Source organism: the organism of the source record quoted next, unplaced genomic scaffold (genome assembly GCF_019419815.1).
Source record: "Pyrus x bretschneideri cultivar Hongxiangsu unplaced genomic scaffold, Pyrus_bretschneideri_v1 Contig5, whole genome shotgun sequence".
Taxonomy (NCBI): domain Eukaryota; kingdom Viridiplantae; phylum Streptophyta; class Magnoliopsida; order Rosales; family Rosaceae; genus Pyrus; species Pyrus x bretschneideri.
In genome coordinates, this window is record NW_025999787.1 from 4,881,150 (window position 1) to 4,898,930 (window position 17,781).

Consider the following 17,781-nt stretch of genomic DNA (forward strand, 5'->3'; position numbering starts at 1 on the left):
TTTTATAATCTTTTTATTCGTTTAAAATTTTCGTTTGTGCAACAATTTGAAGTGGAAGAGGCAAGATTGAAATATCTGTGAATATGAAACTAATGAATAAATAAATAAAATGCTAAATTGCACTAACGGTTTATGTATAATGAAAAACTCAACTCTGTAATTTAGATCTAGCGAAGCTTATAAGCAAGAGTGTTGTTTATTGCATTTTCGTTCTTCTAATTTTATTTCGTCAACACCATTAGTTCATTTAAGTTGGGCTTTTTTTTTATTATTATTTATCCAATGAGAAGATGTGCATACGGAATTGATGAAACATTCAACTTCGTGATCAATTAAATACAGCAAAAACAGAACAAAATTACAAGAACAAAAATGTTAAAAAAAAAAAAAAAAAAAAAACTACAAAGAAAACAACTAATGTTACCTTCAAAACTCAATACAAGCCAAATTAAGCCATCACATTATTATAGAACAAGGATGAATATAACACATCGCGCTCGTGTGTCTTCTAAAAAAAAAAAAAAAAAATTATGACACAAGCACAAACATGTCGTTACATCTACTCAAACCAATAATGCCTCCAACTTGAACCTAAACTTTCCCTCCATGCCAGTCATGACTCATCTCATCTCACAAAAATAAAAATAAAAATAAATGAAAATCAGAAATCCCTCCTCCTCCTCTGGTTCTGGTTATCCTCCAGCCTACAATGCGACGAGCGAGTCGTGTACATGTAAGCTCTCGTTTCCGGTTGTAGCCGACAGTCTTCGTCGAAAACCAAATCTCATCCGATGGTCTTCGTCTCCAAATCTGTGTAAAATACAATTGTTATAATTAGAAAGAAGAATACACTTGTTAAGAGTGTAAAATGGTGCTAATAATAATTTCCTTAATTAAAGAACTGAACACTACATAACCTTATCGAAGAAGCAACTAGAGCCTTATAAAAAAAGCATAAGATTTGTAGGAAAACAAAAACTATATATGTAATGGTGGTAGTCTACATATTACTCAATTGATTAAAAACAATTGACATCTCACCATAAGAATATTTCAAAATTAATTAAGGTTGGCTACAAGTTAAAGTATTTCAGACTAGTTTAGGATATCGTGATATAGTTTAGATTTTTCACTTTGGTAGATTAGAGCAATTTAAAATATTAATTATGTTTTCAAAATAAATAGACTGCCTTCAAATTAAAATTAATTCCTCTACAATCTGCCATGAGTATAATCCCTAAATGTAGGGATTAACATATTAAAAAATTATTATTCATTTCCTTGAAGTACAGTTTGATAAAAATAAAAAAGTTTTCTCGTGTTGAAAAAGAAAAATTAAAGAAAAAAAAACCAAAAAGAGAAGTTGTTGTGCATCATTCCTAAAAAGAGAAGGCACACATCGGTGAGGTTGTTTCCCACTCAAAATCAACAGTAAGCCCACTCTTTGAGTCTCTATAAACAGTCATCAAATTTGACGATTTCATTGAGGTATCCGGTGAGTCCTTTTATATTGAGATACTTTGAGGACTTATATTCCGACCTATTGAAAACCTTATATCCTTATTTTAGGGATTGTAAGGTTGTAGAGACTTCATTTAAAGTCCCCATTATAGATGCTCTAAAAACCCTCATAGCAATTGCATTGAACAATTTATTGTATTAGTCGTCATATGAGCATATAAGCAATTATTAACTGCTGATGGAGCCATTTAGTATTATAATCTCGTAGTTTTTTTTTTCATCTGAAAGTAAAAGGTTTGAGGTTTGATTCTCGCCAGATACAAATTTGAATCACATTATTACTAATCCATTATGAGGCTAATTCTATCCTCTCTCTCTCTATTAGTGTAAATAATATTTTTTGTATAAAAAAAAAAAAAAAAAAACGGCTGTATGGTGTGAAAGTAATTGTCGACAACCGCCGATGCATTTGTAAATCCCAATCGACCCAAATTGCAAACACAAACATTTTTCAACCATTTAGCTACTGATCTTCGACTCAACGACCAAAAATTAAAATAGAATGTGTAAAGTAAAATATGCAATATGAATAACACCGTCTAAGGAAAGATTGATGAAAATTTCAGGGACGACGACAAAACTAGAAGGGAAAAGAAAAAGGGGCTAGATTTGACACCTTTGTATTATGTGCATTATTATTATTATTATTATTTTCAGTTTACACGGGAGAAGAAGAGAGGGCATTATTTTTCAATTGCGGTCCTTCTCACCAGTTTCTAACCTCTGCTTTTTATTTCGTACCAACCCCACCAACAATCAAATAATTAAAAGAACACCCGCCAATCATTTACTTTCCATTTCGATTTACCAACTTGGCCCCGCCACCGCCACCGCCACCGTTTCTCCCCTACAATTTTCAAACTTCAAACCCAAAAATTAACCACTTTCATATCATCCGAAATAACAACCCAATTAACTTAATTAAATTAAAAAATTGGAATTTAAAGAACAAATTATGTTAATATTTAAATTTAAACCTACGAGAATTTCAGGACAATTCTCCAATTCGGGGTTACATTCGTAAAATCGATCATCTTGATCCCACAAACTAGAAGAAAAACGAGCAGAAAATTCATCAGAAATTAAAAAAAGGAAAGAAAAAAAAATCTAACCAATAATTTCCGTACACCCCAAACCCCTATGTATTTCCTTCTTCTGAAAAATAAATATTAATCTTCGAACCCAGTTTTTTCCCAAATTGCATTTCGCACCCGACTGAGATCCCTCCCTTTCAACGTCCTCCCGACGCCTTCGTGCACCGAGAACGACGCGATTCTCGTTCGGGCCATCTGCCTCGCCAACAACTCGTGCGGCGGGATCCGCATGCCTCCCTCCACGTCGTCCTCGCCATCCGCCTCGTCGTCTTCGCTCCTCCGTTTCTCCCGGTACTCGTCTCTCAAGATCTTAGACCAGTCCGGAATGCCGACCGGCAACGACGACGGCGTGCCGCAGGTCCGGTCCGACCGGTCTCCGTAATCTCCCCTCCGGTTCTTCGACGCCGAGACGCCGCGGGAGTTCGGAACCGGTTTGTGGAACTCCGGCGAGCTGGACCTGCCGAAGTTGTAGATGTCCGACTCGTCGAGCTCGAAATCGGACGATAGGGTTTGGTGCTGGTGGTCGCTGGTGAGGTACCGGTAGTTCGGCCTAGCGTAGCAACTCTTAGTAGTCGCCATTCGGGAGGCTCAAAACGCTGCGTTTTGGTTCCAAGCTTGGGTTTTCTTCTTCTGCTAAATGAGGGCGTTTCGATTGCCTTTTATACAGGTCGGCTCGCCGCTCGGCAGAAGTGGATAAGACTGCCCTCTCTTCGAGTTCAATTATGGTAAAATTACGTAACTGGCCCTTCTAATATTACGGGAATTGACACGTAGGATTTTCGATTTATCCACTCGGGGTTAGGTTCAATATCTCGGGGGTGGGGCCCGGGATTATATTGCATCGCACGGTTCTACTGGGCGAGGTTTTTATTGGACCCACTCGGAATTATGGAGTTGCGCTCGCTACGTGGCTGGATAGTAGTGGGTGGCAATAGACAGTTCGTGTAGAGTCGTATGCTTGGTGTTTGATCCTTTTTGTTTGGCCCAAATAACGTAATAGATCTTTTGTAACTGTAAACTAGAAAAGAGACACTGGTGATATTTTTGTTTTGAATTATTTGTTTTTTTTTTAAACAAAAAAGAAAAGATCGCCATGGAAAAAAAACGACCAAGCCCGCCGATTTTCAAATTGTAATGTAAAAGACGCATCCTTACACCATATGCGTAAGAAATATGAGATATGTGGACTTGGATAAAAGCTTTTGTGTGTTCAACTCATGAAGTTATTCGCCTAGGTTGGAGGTCGCAAAATGAAACTGGCGAAAATATCAAAGTTTGGGGCGATAATTGGGTCCTCTTGCTCTATTCTTTTAAAGTCTTCTATCCAAAATTAAAAAAATAAATAGAAATTGTTAAAATTTATGACGTATGTAAATATGTTTTTTTTTTCTCTTTTTGGCGGCCCAAATAATTATAATCATAAAGGATGTCATGATACGTACTTTAGTAATGCTTGTATCATATAAAGTTTTTTTCTTGTAATTTATGTGAAAACATTATTCATGTTTACAACTGATTTTGTTTCTTCAAACCACATAAAAAACGCATTGCCCGTTAGGAAACCTGAGTTATTTTAGATGCTTGAGTTTCACATGAATCTCACCACTGCAAACAATATAACTTACATTTAAAAAATAAAATATGGTGGATTTGATGAAAAATGTGAAGGAAAAGATGAAAAATGTGAAGAATACCACTTTGTATTTTCCGTTTTATAAAAAATAAATAATAAATTTCATAACTCGCCAAATATTTCGGCGCCGTTGGTTTCCAAGCAGTCGATGACCGCCACGTAGGGCGAGGGAATTGAAAGCGTAACGTAGAGAGATAGCGGGGGAGCGGACAAAAAGGGTGAGAGAGGGGCAGTATGGTAAATGCGGGTTTGTCATAAGACGAGAACAAAACAAAAGTACAATGCGTCTCGCGCTGGGAGTCACAAGTTTTGTCGCGACATGGAGGTTCACTTCCCCTGGTTCTAGAAAAGAGGCCAAAAGTGGTCCTGTTTAGACGTTCGAGGCCTTGGACACGTGTCCCGTCACCTGTATCCTTGCCACGTGGCGGAGTTTGGTTTGACAAAACTGCAGCGCATGCTGGCACGTGAAGTTGGCCCCACTGCTCGGATCTAGCGCGACTCATACCAGCTGGCCCGTTGTCCTCTCAAACGCGACAACCAAGTGCGAAAAATCGCCGCGCACGTATCGCGTTTTATCGGATTGGTATCGTGAGTGGGGGGACCCACCGGAGTTTATGAAATTAGTTGAACGTTGAACGGCAAAGCAAACTTCACGCTTTGCTTACGAAAGCGATAGGATTCGCGCTGTGTAGTAAATAGAAAGGAGAAAATGCGAATGCTCAAGTCGGTCCAGTCAATCGGTCTTTCTTTACTTTCTTTTCTTTTGTAGATTGTTAAACCTGTAATTATTGATTTCGTAAGATGATTTTTAGACACGCCTTTTTTCTTTCCATGCACGCGATTGTTTATTTTCAACTTTTTGGTCGAATAAAACACATACTAATTAATAGACGAAAACAAAAATCAATATCCTATATAGTAGAAGATAAATGATATGCAAAAATCGTTTCTCATTGGTCCTTTATTTAATTGAATACAAAATTACTCTGATTGAATTTAAACTCGAGCGTAAGCTAAACTAAGGCGTTATCCTCATCAACTTATCTAACTCTGATATACTTGTACCTAACCTAATTAGCTACCAAATTCATTTTGATAAAGTTGAATTAATTAAGTCAACTGATCTAATCCACGTTATCTGTATCTAACTTGTTTAGCTACCAAATTCATTTGGATAAAGTTGGGTTTAATGCAGTCAATTTTTAAGCATAAGTTTTGATTCGAGCAAATGAGTTCACAATAACCCATGGGAATATTACGTCCTTTTGGCTGGCTTCCATGAGAATATTATATTTTGATGGCTAAAATGTGGTCTAAATCATCCAATTAACACTAGCATCGGTTTTTTTTTTTTTTACTTTATTTGTGTTCACAGAATAGGCATGAACATATTCAATTTGAGGAGGGTGACTCCAAATTATTGACTGATAATATTTGTTATATTTAGTTTATAATATAGGGGTTGCGTGATTATCCGTGACGGTATGATGCATGTGATGAATTACTTTGGTAAATAAAGTCTTCCTGCGATTCGATTTTAATAACACCAATCCACTCAATGCCATAGTGATTGTTTCATTTCTTAATTTAATCTAGATCATCCAATAATAACTTGATTAATCAATTCGGTGATGACGTCTTGTCTTAATTATGCGATGTTTCGTTTATTATATATTATATTCAACCATAATATAATAATTCGAATATTATATACTACTTTCATTAAAAAATAATTACACTCCAATAATGATGACCTTATTTCAAGACTTGTTTATTTAGGCTACGATCTGATGATGATCAAGTCATATTATATAGTAATAGTTACGATTTTTTTTTTTTTTTAAGTGGAAATCATTTCATGCACTAATCAAAGATCACTTAGCAATAAGCCAATAACAAATTAATTCAAGCATCTTAAGACCTAAGCCACTTGCCATAAACTTTTTCTATGGAAAAAAAAGTAGGTGCAATTTCATAAAGAGAAGCACTTTTCGTTGAAGTACTTGTGCTATGCCTTTTCCTTTTGGTTAGAATATTGTTCCACATTTGTTCAAAAAGAAAAAAGAATATGGTTTCACATTTAAGCTACAAAGAAATACGAGCACCACCACCACATACACATTTAGGGCTAGTTTGGAGTTGTGTTTTTTTTTTCTTTTCAAAACTGCTTTTACTATGCTGCGAAAAGAAATTGTTATGTAAAAAGCAGGTCAGTGTTGGTAAACTATATAGTGCTAAAAGTGCTTTTAGTTAAAAAAAAAAAAAAAAAAAAAAAAAAAAAAGAGAGAGAGATGGGGTAGGATTGTCAAATAAAAGTTTCATTAATTGGTATTGTCCACCTCCCTCTAATGAAAAACTGTTTTTTTGATAAGCAAGTGTAGAGATGCTTATGCTTTTTGCTAATTTGGACCAAGTTTTGAAATATATATATATTTTTTTAATATACCAAACACAATTAAGACCCCAACTTTTTTTAGAAGTTGCTTTTAAAAAAAATTTAAACAACTTCGTACCAATCCTTAAACAAGTCGTTGATTTGATGATTGAATTTAACAACTTATTTCGAGTTTGTACAAATTGAACTCTTTTTTCTAATTAAATCATAGTTTAAGGAGAAAGAGAGATATGCATGTAAGGGGACCAAATGGGGCAATAATTAACCAAACACCGTCTTAGACTTATCCTTAAATATTTATTTTCAATTAATTAAATCTATGTTTTTCGACAAAAAAAATTTAATTAAATCTATGTTTTAATTTGTTTTTGCAAAGAATTGTAAAAAGCCAGATAGTCATAAGTGGTAGATATTTAAATCACGAGGGACAACAATAATGCGATCCTTTTGGGTAGTGGGTATTGGATTACCTTATCGAGGACTAAAATGGCATCAAAATTGGATCTTTGAAAACAATTATAATTCCACAGCAGATGATCCCACCAATAGCTAAAAGGCATCACTTCTTTGAAATTCAATGTCCCACCCAAATATGGATGTTAGGGGTATATGTTTTGTTGGTTGTGCGGCTTGTGACGTGAGTTTTTCAGTTGTTTATGCAGTTTTTATCTGCTTTAGTTTTGCTTTTTCGCTTTATTGATTTTCCAATCTTGTACAAATGTTTAATGTAACGTTGATGATCTACTTAAATTATATTTTGTATATTATATGTTGTGATAGTTAGTAGTTGGATTTTTTGTTTAAATCATTTGAGAAGTGTCCAACCATCAATTGCCACCTCATGTGGTTTATAAAATATGGTCTCTTTAGCATTTTCCTTTAATAAGAATCTGTTTAGATTTGCTTTTAAAATGACTGAAAACGCTTTCATAAATAAAATAAAATTAAAAAAAAAAAAAACTTTTTTGAGTTTTGAAATCTAGATAAAATTTTAAGTTGTGAAGGGAACGCAAGTGGTACACCACGTGGTTTAATAGAAGTGGTGGGAAATTTTATTTTTTAAGTTATTAATTTTTTAGCACACATATCCCACCATTTGTATAATGACGCATGTTATACCACCTCGTGTTCCGATCACACTAAAAAATCTCTCAAGCACTAGTTAGGTGCTTCTTGTAGGACGCACTTCTTGTGCTTTTCTAGATTTCACTTGTATTTTTACTAGAAATTGGTTTTATAAACATTTTCACAAAAAAAAAATTTTTAGATATTTTAAAGACAATTCCAATGGCGGAGCCACCCACAAAACTAAAATAGGTTGTAGCCCAGGGAGGTTTTCTGTAAGGGTAGTGCTATTCATACACTCATTTTTACTTCTCACACATTTCTCTCAATTTTCAGATGTCGGATAGAATGAATTGAAGATGGTCAATGGAAAAAAATTAATAAGTATGTGTTGGAGGTAAAAATGAGGTGAATGACACTATTATTTTGTAAACTCATGCTTATAGCCTACTCAATTTTAGTACAGGTTATTATTTAATGTGTATTTAGTAGAGGATAGGTAATAAATAATAAGTTTTATGCTAAAAATTATAAATTATTTTTATCTCCCGTCCCCTTTTATCCTATTTGTAAAAGAAAAAGACCATTCATCTTATGCGATTTAGCCTCTGTGCTTCTTACTCAAGAAAAAAAAAATATTTTTTTTAAATCCACAAGTAAATCCCTATCTCCACAATTCCTTACTTTCCGTTGCAATTTTCTAATGAAATCAAGTTCTTAATCTCTTTATTTACTTATTCTTGATTTAATTGTAGGTTAATTATTTATATGGTCCTTGAATTTATTGGCTAGGTTATTGACACATCCTGACCCAGAATGTCAACTAGGACTCCGAATCGAGCTGTGCTAGCCGCCACCTGGAAGGTGACGAAGCCATAAAGTGTAGTGATATGGAAAACGTGAATAAATTTAAACCTAAAAGTACCTAAATACAAGAGTGCGCGGTGAGCGGGAATGAACTCATTTCACACGTGACGTCAAAGCATAAGTAAAGTACAGTAGAGTGGATTGAAAATCATACCATCGAAGGTAATCTCCAATACCAATATTTGCCACGAATCCTCGTATTGAATCCTCGTCGATACAATAACTCTGCTACTAGAATCTGGAGGGATAAAAAAGACAAGAGTGAGTGGCCCTGAAAATAACGCTTTAATAAAGACCTTCTAAACATTATAATCCCTCATTGTAATACATGTATAGTTTCCAGGAAATCATACTACGTATAATTATGAAATCAAATGTAAATCAACAGTAAATCAAGGAATATTCCAAATCACTACATATCGGCAGCAGTATATAAAAAATTAGGTGCTCATCAATTAATGATAACACATGAGTCGGAGTTGCCTAACGCTACCTATACGACTCATAAATCAATCTAATGATAACATATGAGTCAGAGTTGTCTAATGCAACCTGTATGACTCATAGGCAACCTGTATGACTCATAAATCAATCTATGATAACACATGAGTCGTAGTTGTTTAATGCAACTTGTACGACTCATAGGTAACCTGTACGACATTGTCGGAGTTGCCTAGTATTGCAACATGTACGACAATGTCGGAGTTGCCTAGTATTGCAACTTGTATGACATTGTTGGAGTTTTCTATTATTGCAACATGTACGACAGTGTCGGAATTGCTTATTATTGCAACCTGTACGACAGTGTCGGAGTTGCTTATAACAAAAATATAGTCAAGCCATAACTCAATCATTTCAAATAACGCCCTAAACTCACCTTAGCACTTCCAAGCATTCACAACAATTATATGCATGTAATATGCATATGGATATGCCATGATGCAATCTAAAACTCAACCATATCATAATATTTTAAAATATATATTAACATGACATAAAATGCATAAATCAATTTAAAAGCATTTGTGGAACTATCAATCATATATATACTATAAAAAGGAACAAACCCACTCACTTGAGGTCTGCACCACGACTCCCTAGCACGAATATCGAAACGTCACAAACGATCATCACCAAGAACAAGTATTCAATTATGTCTCAGAACTCTTATCAATAAAACACGTAACTTACATAAAACACATCCCAATGACGTTCTAGAATGATTTGAGACCCATTGACCAAAAATCAATTGTCGGTCAAAGATTAACGGTAAGGTCCACAACCCTACGTAACTCAATCTGGAAGATTTGCATCTCGGATTTCCGATCCGTAACTTTTAAAGCTTCACATTATTCTTTTAGAACAACATATTAAAGTTTCATTACGATCCAACGGTTGGATCTCCGCCAATTGCAAAATTCAAGTGGCAGTCAATGTTTTATTTTACGAACTTACAAATCCAATTCGGGAAGATCCGTACGTCAGATTCCCAATCGATAAGTTTCTAATATCCTCAAATATTACGTACTATAATGTATTAAGGTTTGGTGACGATCCAACTGTCGGATCATCAATTTCACATAATGTTCAAGTAGTGATCTTTGTCAAAACTATGTTCAAACGATGAGATTTCATCAATTGGACTTCACCTATGGAATTGGGGTGTCAAACTTAGCTTAGTAAGGTCAGGGGGTGACTCGGCTCACGCGTCACCGCACACGGCGGTCGGTCGCCCTGATTCGCCTGAAATTCAACTATCTCCAAAAATTCTCAAATTTTATAGAAATGAAGATCTCAAAGAGTAGAGCAAGTTTTATACCTGTGACTAAGTCCAATTTGGCCAAAAAGATTCCAATTTCACTCAAACCCACCAGAACCCTAAAATGGGTGAACTTCGATTCTCCTTCCTCGGTGTTCCAACGTCTCTACCACTAGTTGGGTCTTGTTCCTGGGTCCAAGGGAAGTTGATTAAGGGTAGTTGTGGGTGGTAGAACTCGCCGGATCGAAGGAATCACCGTCGAGCACCTCCGGTGAGGTTCTACACGGTTTTGGACCTAAACCCTTTGAATTTGGGTGGAGATGTTAGATGGGAGGTTGTAGAAGAGATTTCAGGTGATGGATGGTTGAGTTTCACCTGAAAAATAGATGAGATTGACCAAAATTCACACCAGTTTGAAATCGGGTTACGGAGCATGGACGGGTCGACGGGAAAGGGTGGTTTTTTCTCACCCTTCCTGATTGGTCCCTCCTTTTCCCCCCTAATCTCTGATTGGTCCTAAAAATAATATGATTGGGCCGGTTCTCAACCTTGATTGGTTACAATTCCCACATGGTGGGAGTTTTAATCAATCTAATATTCATAGCTTAGTAAAACGACTTTAAATGTCTGTAACTATACCGTTAAAACCCGAACTCGCAAACGGCTTTCGTCTATGCTTTCACGGCTTTGAGATCTATTTGGAGACATTAATTGTGACTTTGAACGGTCAATGAAAGTCAAACATCTTCGCCTCTAAGTGCATTTTCGTAAAATCACTACTCAAAAATTTATAAAACTTAAAAATAGGGACGAGTTGTCACAGTTATGATTTTGAGAATAATTTATTCTATTGTTGTTCTTTTATATTGATTACTATATATATATATATATATATTTTTTTTTTTTTTAACAAAAAATATTATCTATACTAAGGGAGAAGGGGTGAGCTTAGCCTCACAATGGACAAGCAATAATGTGGTTCGAATTCGCCTTTGGCGAGAATCGAACCTAAGACCTCTCACTTACAAGTGAAGAGAAATACCACTAGACCGTAGTACTATATAATTTTATATAAGCAAAAAATAAACATATGATTTTATGGCACTAATTTTAGTTAGCCCACCCAAGAAAAAAATCCAGACACCCTTGAGTTCCAAACAAACTTAAATACGTTGATTTTCATAATAAGAGAATTCCATTATAATCACCCTTCAACTTAGATTATTACTTGTGAGATAGTGATGCTGTATTATTGGTTAATAAGACGAGTGAGAGTCTCTATCTATTAAAAGGCATGGAGGAGGAGAGGGTGAGAAGGCCTAACAGCTGGTGTTTCACTTTCATGGCATAAAGTTGATGTAAGTTGTGGGCCGTTGGATTGATACGTAACGCTATCGAAGCATTCTAGTAGAGCCTAGCTTAGCTGAGTGTGTTTGGATAATGACATTTTATGAGAGTGATTGGATAGGAGAGGGTGATTTCCTTATCCAAAGTGGGTTTGTAACTTGCAACTTTGAAGCTCCTTTATGCACCCTTATTTTCCTTTGAATGTGATGGTTTTTGCTGTTAAAACGAAATAATTTCTGCATATTTATTTATTTTTTTTATGAAAATATCTGTTTATTTCAGTCTCTTGATTTTTTTTTAAAATTTTATTTGATGCTAAAGTTCAAATAAACATAAATGTGCAAAAAAAAAATATATATTGCAGAAATCACTCTCGTCTAATAATGACTCATTTTATAGAATGATTCATTTTGGAGTTTAATTGATCAATAAACTTGTTTTTTTCTTTCTTTAGTAGTGATATGGGATGAAGGGGAAAGATAAACACATGATCCTCAATATAAGAGGGAATGTTACTTAATTACTTGAGTTATGAGTCATTTGCCAAGGTAACTCAATTTAAGCTAAACCACCGAGATAATCAAGATATTAAAGTAGTGGTAATGATTACAAAGTTTAAATAGTCGTGATATTTGTAAGAGTAGCTAGCAACCTTCTCATATGGGTCTTCTCAATTTACCATTTCGGCTTTTTCTCTAATGTTGCGTAATACTCTAAGTCATCTAATTTCTAAATCATAAATCTTTGCAATGTTTACAAAATCTAAAATGGCTTACTTATCAAACAATTAACCGTTAAAGAGACGAACTATGCTTCTCACTTGAATATTTGTAATAGGGGTGCAACTCGAGCGGGTTTTTTTTGGGGGGGGGGGGAGGAAGGTCAACCCAACCCTAACCCAACTTTTACAATTCGGGATCAGGTTTGGATTTACTTGGATTGGGTTTTGGTTGCCCAACTTTTTCAAAATTAAAACTCAATTCCGCAACTTGTATCCGTTATAAAGTTAAACTAAATATGAATGTTTCAACCATGCAAAGTTTGAATTAAAATACAAGAAATACCAAAGCTAGTACCAACTTGGACATTTGCTACCGTATATAATGTGAATTCAACTTGTAGTCCGAGATGGTGATTCTTATATGGGTCTTCTCAATTTACCATTTCGGCTTTTTCTCTAATGTTGCGTAATACTCTAAGTCATCTATTTTCTAAATCATCATTTAAAGATAATCTTTGCACTGTTTACAAAATCTAAAATGGCTTGCTTATCAAACAATTAACCGTTAAAGAGACGAACCATGCTTCTCACTTGAATATTTGTAATAGAGGTGCAACTCGGGCGGGTTGGAAGGTCAACCCAACCCTAACCCAACTTTTACAATTCGGGATTGGGTTTGGGTTGGGTTTTAATCGGGTTTAATCCGGTTCGGATTTACTTGGGTTCGGTTCGGGTTGCCCAACTTTTTCAAAATTAAAATTCAATTTCGCAAATTGTATCCGTTATAAATTTAAACTAAATATGAATGTTTCAACCATGCAAAGTTTGAATTAAAATACAAGAAATACCAAAACTAGTACCAACTTGGACATTTGCTACCGTATATAATGTGAATTCAACTTGTAGTCCGAGATGGTGATTCGGTTACCAGAATTCAAGGCTTGATTAACTAAAGTTCCTCAGGTTTAGCAATTTGATGGAAGTCTCAAATTAAATGTAACACTATAACCATTTTATATGAATATGAAAGAAAGGTTCAGGCACGACATATTTGCTAAAGGCCACGACCAAGATCATATGTTGTAGAGGAACTTACAGAAACTTCGCATACCCCAATATTTTCAAGTGTGTCATCACCTGTAATAAAGATTTTCTGCACACCTGCTTGTTCAGGTTTAAATCGGGTTGGGGTCGGATGGGTTATAACTAAAAAAAACACCTGCTTGTTCAGGTTTAAAGTTAGGTTGGACATGGACGAGTTCGGGTTGGCCCAACCAAAGTTGCATCCCTAAATTTGTAAGGTTGACATCGTTAATTAAACCATTAATTAATCGGTCTAATTTTATTTTACATAATTGATCTTTATAGAGTGACCTAGAAATTAGATGGTTTCGACCATCAAACACTGTAAGATAAAAAAAAGAGCCGAAAATGAGAATATTCGAATGAAAAAATTACTAACGTTCCCGAATGGTAAAGGAAAGATAGTGATGGTCGTTCTAGAATTGTGATAGTAGTGTGGATTTTTATGTCAAGTTATTTCAATCATTTCACCGTGAGAAATTCTAAACTAAAAATGAAACCCTGACTGCAACTTCCAAACTCTCTCCCCACCATTATTTGTTTTTGGCAATTGAAATGACCCCAATACGATCAAATCCCAGTATCCGACACTAAAAAATGACTCCTTTTCAGTCAAATAAAGCCGATCTTTTCTCTTGATAATTCAGTTAAATAATTCGTTCGGGAGTTGAAAGAACAATGATAGACCTGCCTTTTCCCCCTTGATACAAGTAGTAACGGAGGATAACGAATTAAACAGAGAAATACAAATGTAAGCTCTAAGGCAAGAAGTACGGATGTAAGCTCTAACACGCTTAATCACTTAGAGATATAAACTCCTTTACATGATAACCCAATTTAAGTAAAGATAATCGAGGTAGACAGAGACAGGTTGCGATAACAGTTGCAAAACAAAGACGCGACAATTGCAGAGCCGAGATAGTTGAATCTCGACGTGAGGATATTTGTGTAAACAGGCTAACGGCTGTAGGTTTACTACTTGAGCTCAGCAGCAGCACCAGGTTTCTGGTACAGAGGTGAGTGTGGACTCTTGTGCATGGGTTTTGCGAGAGTGATAGGATCACTTTTTTGATCGACAAAAATACAAGAGAGTCCTGCTGTGTGTGGTATGACATCAAATCAACCAAGAAAACTTTCAACTAAGGTGAGCTTCGTTAACAAGACCGAAAGTTGTTGTAGTGCACGACTGAAATATCAAAACATTCTAATGCAGCAAAATACTTCAAACAATTAGAAAATACCGAATTAGATTGGCAGTGACAGAGCTACGTTCCCCAAGACACAAAACTTCGCAGTTCGACGTTTACATGGCTGAAACACGTTGATTATAAAAATGCTTATCTCCTTTGAATATAGCCTGATACCGATCCGGCGCACCTATATTTTTATGAATATAGTCAAGGCTGCCAAACCTCTTGTTGGTTAGAACTTTGCACTGATCAAGCCAACCTTGCATTCAGGTTCTAGAATCTAAGGCCGAGAAGTGTTCCTTCCTTGGCCGTAATTGCTCGAGTACAGAAGTCAACAACGCATTCAACATTACCACCCCTACATCTATTCTACTCGTCCAGCCGGGTTTGGTCATGAATTGACATACCCGCATTCATAAAAAGGATTTAGTTAGCTCATAATTGCTCGGCCTCGGGCTACATAGGCATTGCAATTTCTAAAGTCAACAACACTGCACTGATGAAAACTCTTAAACTCCGATATGCGAGATAAAGAGAGTTACCCTTCCTTAATTTTAAGTTGTTGATCACGAAAAGGCTGGACGGAAAGGCAATTAGGCAAATAGAATAAAGCCCAATGACAGTAGGTCAAGTCTAAGTAGTGGTTTTACCAGGCCCAAACCCAATTTAAGGAAGAGCCCTACAAAAAGCCCAAATTGCCACAGACAACTCTATGTAAAACTTAACTCTCCGCAAACACCAGGGCCAATTCCGACATTTTAAAATATCAATCCCTGCAAAACCCTAGCATATAATTCACAGCATTTCCCACTCTCCGTCTGTCGCCTTTGTTGAAAACCCTAGCATTTCACTCTTTGTCCTTCGCCATTATCTGCAACAATGCCGCCAAAGTTCGATCCCTCACAGGTCGTCGATGTATACGTCCGCGTTACCGGCGGGGAGGTCGGCGCCGCCAGTTCCCTCGCCCCAAAGATCGGTCCCCTGGGTCTCTCCCCAAAGAAGATCGGAGAAGACATCGCCAAGGAGACCGCCAAGGACTGGAAGGGTCTCCGTGTCACCGTCAAGCTCACCGTCCAGAACAGGCAAGCCAAGGTCTCGGTGGTGCCGTCGGCGGCTGCCCTGGTAATCAAGGCCTTGAAGGAGCCCGAGCGCGATCGCAAGAAGACCAAGAACATCAAGCACAGCGGCAACATCTCCCTCGATGACGTCATCGAGATAGCCAAGGTTATGAGGAACAGATCCATGGCCAAGGAGCTCGCCGGCACGGTGAAGGAGATTCTCGGAACCTGCGTCTCGGTGGGCTGCACGGTCGACGGCAAGGACCCCAAGGATTTGCAACAGGAGATCGCCGACGGTGACGTCGAGATCCCTCTCGATTGAGCTGCTGCTCCAGTGAAGCTCTCTCTTTTACTTTAGCTGAATTAAATTTTTGTTTTGGAGTGTATGCCATTTCGGATAATTTGGGATTAATTTTGAGCACGTTGTTAAGATCATCAATCACACTTTTTCATGGTAATTTAGATGAGTTGCGGGATTTCGAGTCCTGTTTCGTGCCGTTGTTTGCTTCACCTGTTTTGGTTCAAGCATTTGTATTGAATTTTCTTTCTGTGTTTTAAAAAACCCCTTGTTCGCCCTAGTTGTATCTCGAACTACCAACACTACCGCCGATTTAACTATTAGTTCAAGTGTATCTTGTCATTCCCCTACCAATTCTTCTGTTTTTTGCAACATGTTTACTGTATGTTTTGAATTTCACTTCTGAAAGCCTTGTCTCTCACCCGACATCGCAATGCGCACCTCCTTAAGCATTGTTTCTTTTTACCTTTTCTGTTGTAGAAGTAGTACTACTGCGTGCGGCATGCATTTCACATCTAGAATCCTTGTTAGGACATGCTACCCCTAATTGGATGGAATGCTGTTGAGATAATATATTTCAGAGAGGCTGAATCTTTATGATTTCGGGTGCTCTTAGATACAAATCCGATATGTAAAATCAAGTCTTACCTCCGAAAATCGGATGTAGATTTTGTTGTGTGGATCTTTGGCATCCAGGTGTATGTTAAATCCAAACTGTACTGATTTTGCTCTCTTTTCTACACCATTTTATGGCCTTTAGATTGAATAAATCTTAGGAGAATCGATGAACGGGTTGTTTTGAGGTCATTTCCCAACCTAAAACATACCTTGTATAGATTGACCGAAAAAGAACGCACCATCTAGAAAAGTTAACACTTTTTAGGTCGAACCTTGTAGCAATTAGGCATAAATTTGGCCAACCTATTTTATGTTCATTACCCCAATGATAGGAGATGCAAGGGATAATTAGAATTCTGTTGCTAAATTTGCTTGTTTAGCCTCCCCCTAAGTTGGGCTTTTGCCTAAACACACAACCTATATAAATCCTCAAACCCCTCAAATCTAAATCCACTCAAAACCCCATTTCTCAAGTCCCTTGTTATCCTTTCCCTTTCCCATCCTCCTCTCTCTTTCTCAACCTTAAAAACCACAAGGAGAAAGAGAGGCATCCATTTACCTAAAATCTTCTCCACATCACACGAGCATACAAATTTCGACATCAAAACCTACGATTTCGCTTCAATTTTGCTTAACAAGCTATGAAGATGGTAAGTTACAAACTCGCAATGCCCAAGGAGCTCGTGCATCGGAGGAAGCCTTGGATTGAGGTTGCACCGCCCCTTCTTGATTTTCCATGGAAGGGTTCTAGCTCTCCGAAATTGGAGACGATTCTCGAGGAGCGAGTGGAAGAGTATAACGACGACGACGACTATTAGTGTTCTTGGTTTTGGTTTGAGGAATTCTTTCCCTTTGTTTTGAAGGGGAAGTTTGTGCTGGAGAATGGAGATAGCGTCCTCGTTCAGGAATTGAATGAGAGATGACAATTATTTGAGATGATGGCTTACAATTGTCAGCCACTCTTGGATAATTGGTATATGTATTTTTTATGTACATTTGTGAATATATTTTAATCACTTGTGCATCAATGGAATCCAACTATTCTATAATTTATGAATATATTTTAAGACTCACAAAAATAGCTTTAAATTTTGATTTTAGTTTAAAAAAAATGAAACGGTGAGCAAACAAG

General features: G+C 36.6%; 2 protein-coding genes across 2 annotated transcripts; one reads left to right on the plus strand and one right to left on the minus strand.

Annotated features, from left to right (window-relative positions):
* Nucleotides 1–2,461: 2,461 nt before the first annotated feature.
* Nucleotides 2,462–3,263, minus strand: LOC103956768. Its single transcript, XM_009368797.3, has one exon. It carries the CDS (start codon nucleotides 3,192–3,194, stop codon nucleotides 2,691–2,693), a length of 504 nt encoding a protein of 167 aa, XP_009367072.2. The 5' UTR covers nucleotides 3,195–3,263; the 3' UTR covers nucleotides 2,462–2,690.
* A 12,277-nt stretch (nucleotides 3,264–15,540) lies between these two features.
* Nucleotides 15,541–16,243, plus strand: LOC103956769 (60S ribosomal protein L12). Its single transcript, XM_009368798.3, has one exon. The coding sequence runs from the start codon at nucleotides 15,555–15,557 to the stop codon at nucleotides 16,053–16,055; it is 501 nt and encodes a 166-aa protein (XP_009367073.3). The 5' UTR covers nucleotides 15,541–15,554; the 3' UTR covers nucleotides 16,056–16,243.
* Nucleotides 16,244–17,781: the final 1,538 nt, after the last annotated feature.

What these genes read in the sequence shown, in the direction of transcription:
- LOC103956769 (XM_009368798.3), top strand. Translation starts at nt 15,555, where the DNA reads ATGCCGCCAAAGTTCGATCCCTCACAGGTCGTCGATGTATACGTCCGC.
- LOC103956768 (XM_009368797.3), bottom strand. Translation starts at nt 3,194, where the DNA reads ATGGCGACTACTAAGAGTTGCTACGCTAGGCCGAACTACCGGTACCTC.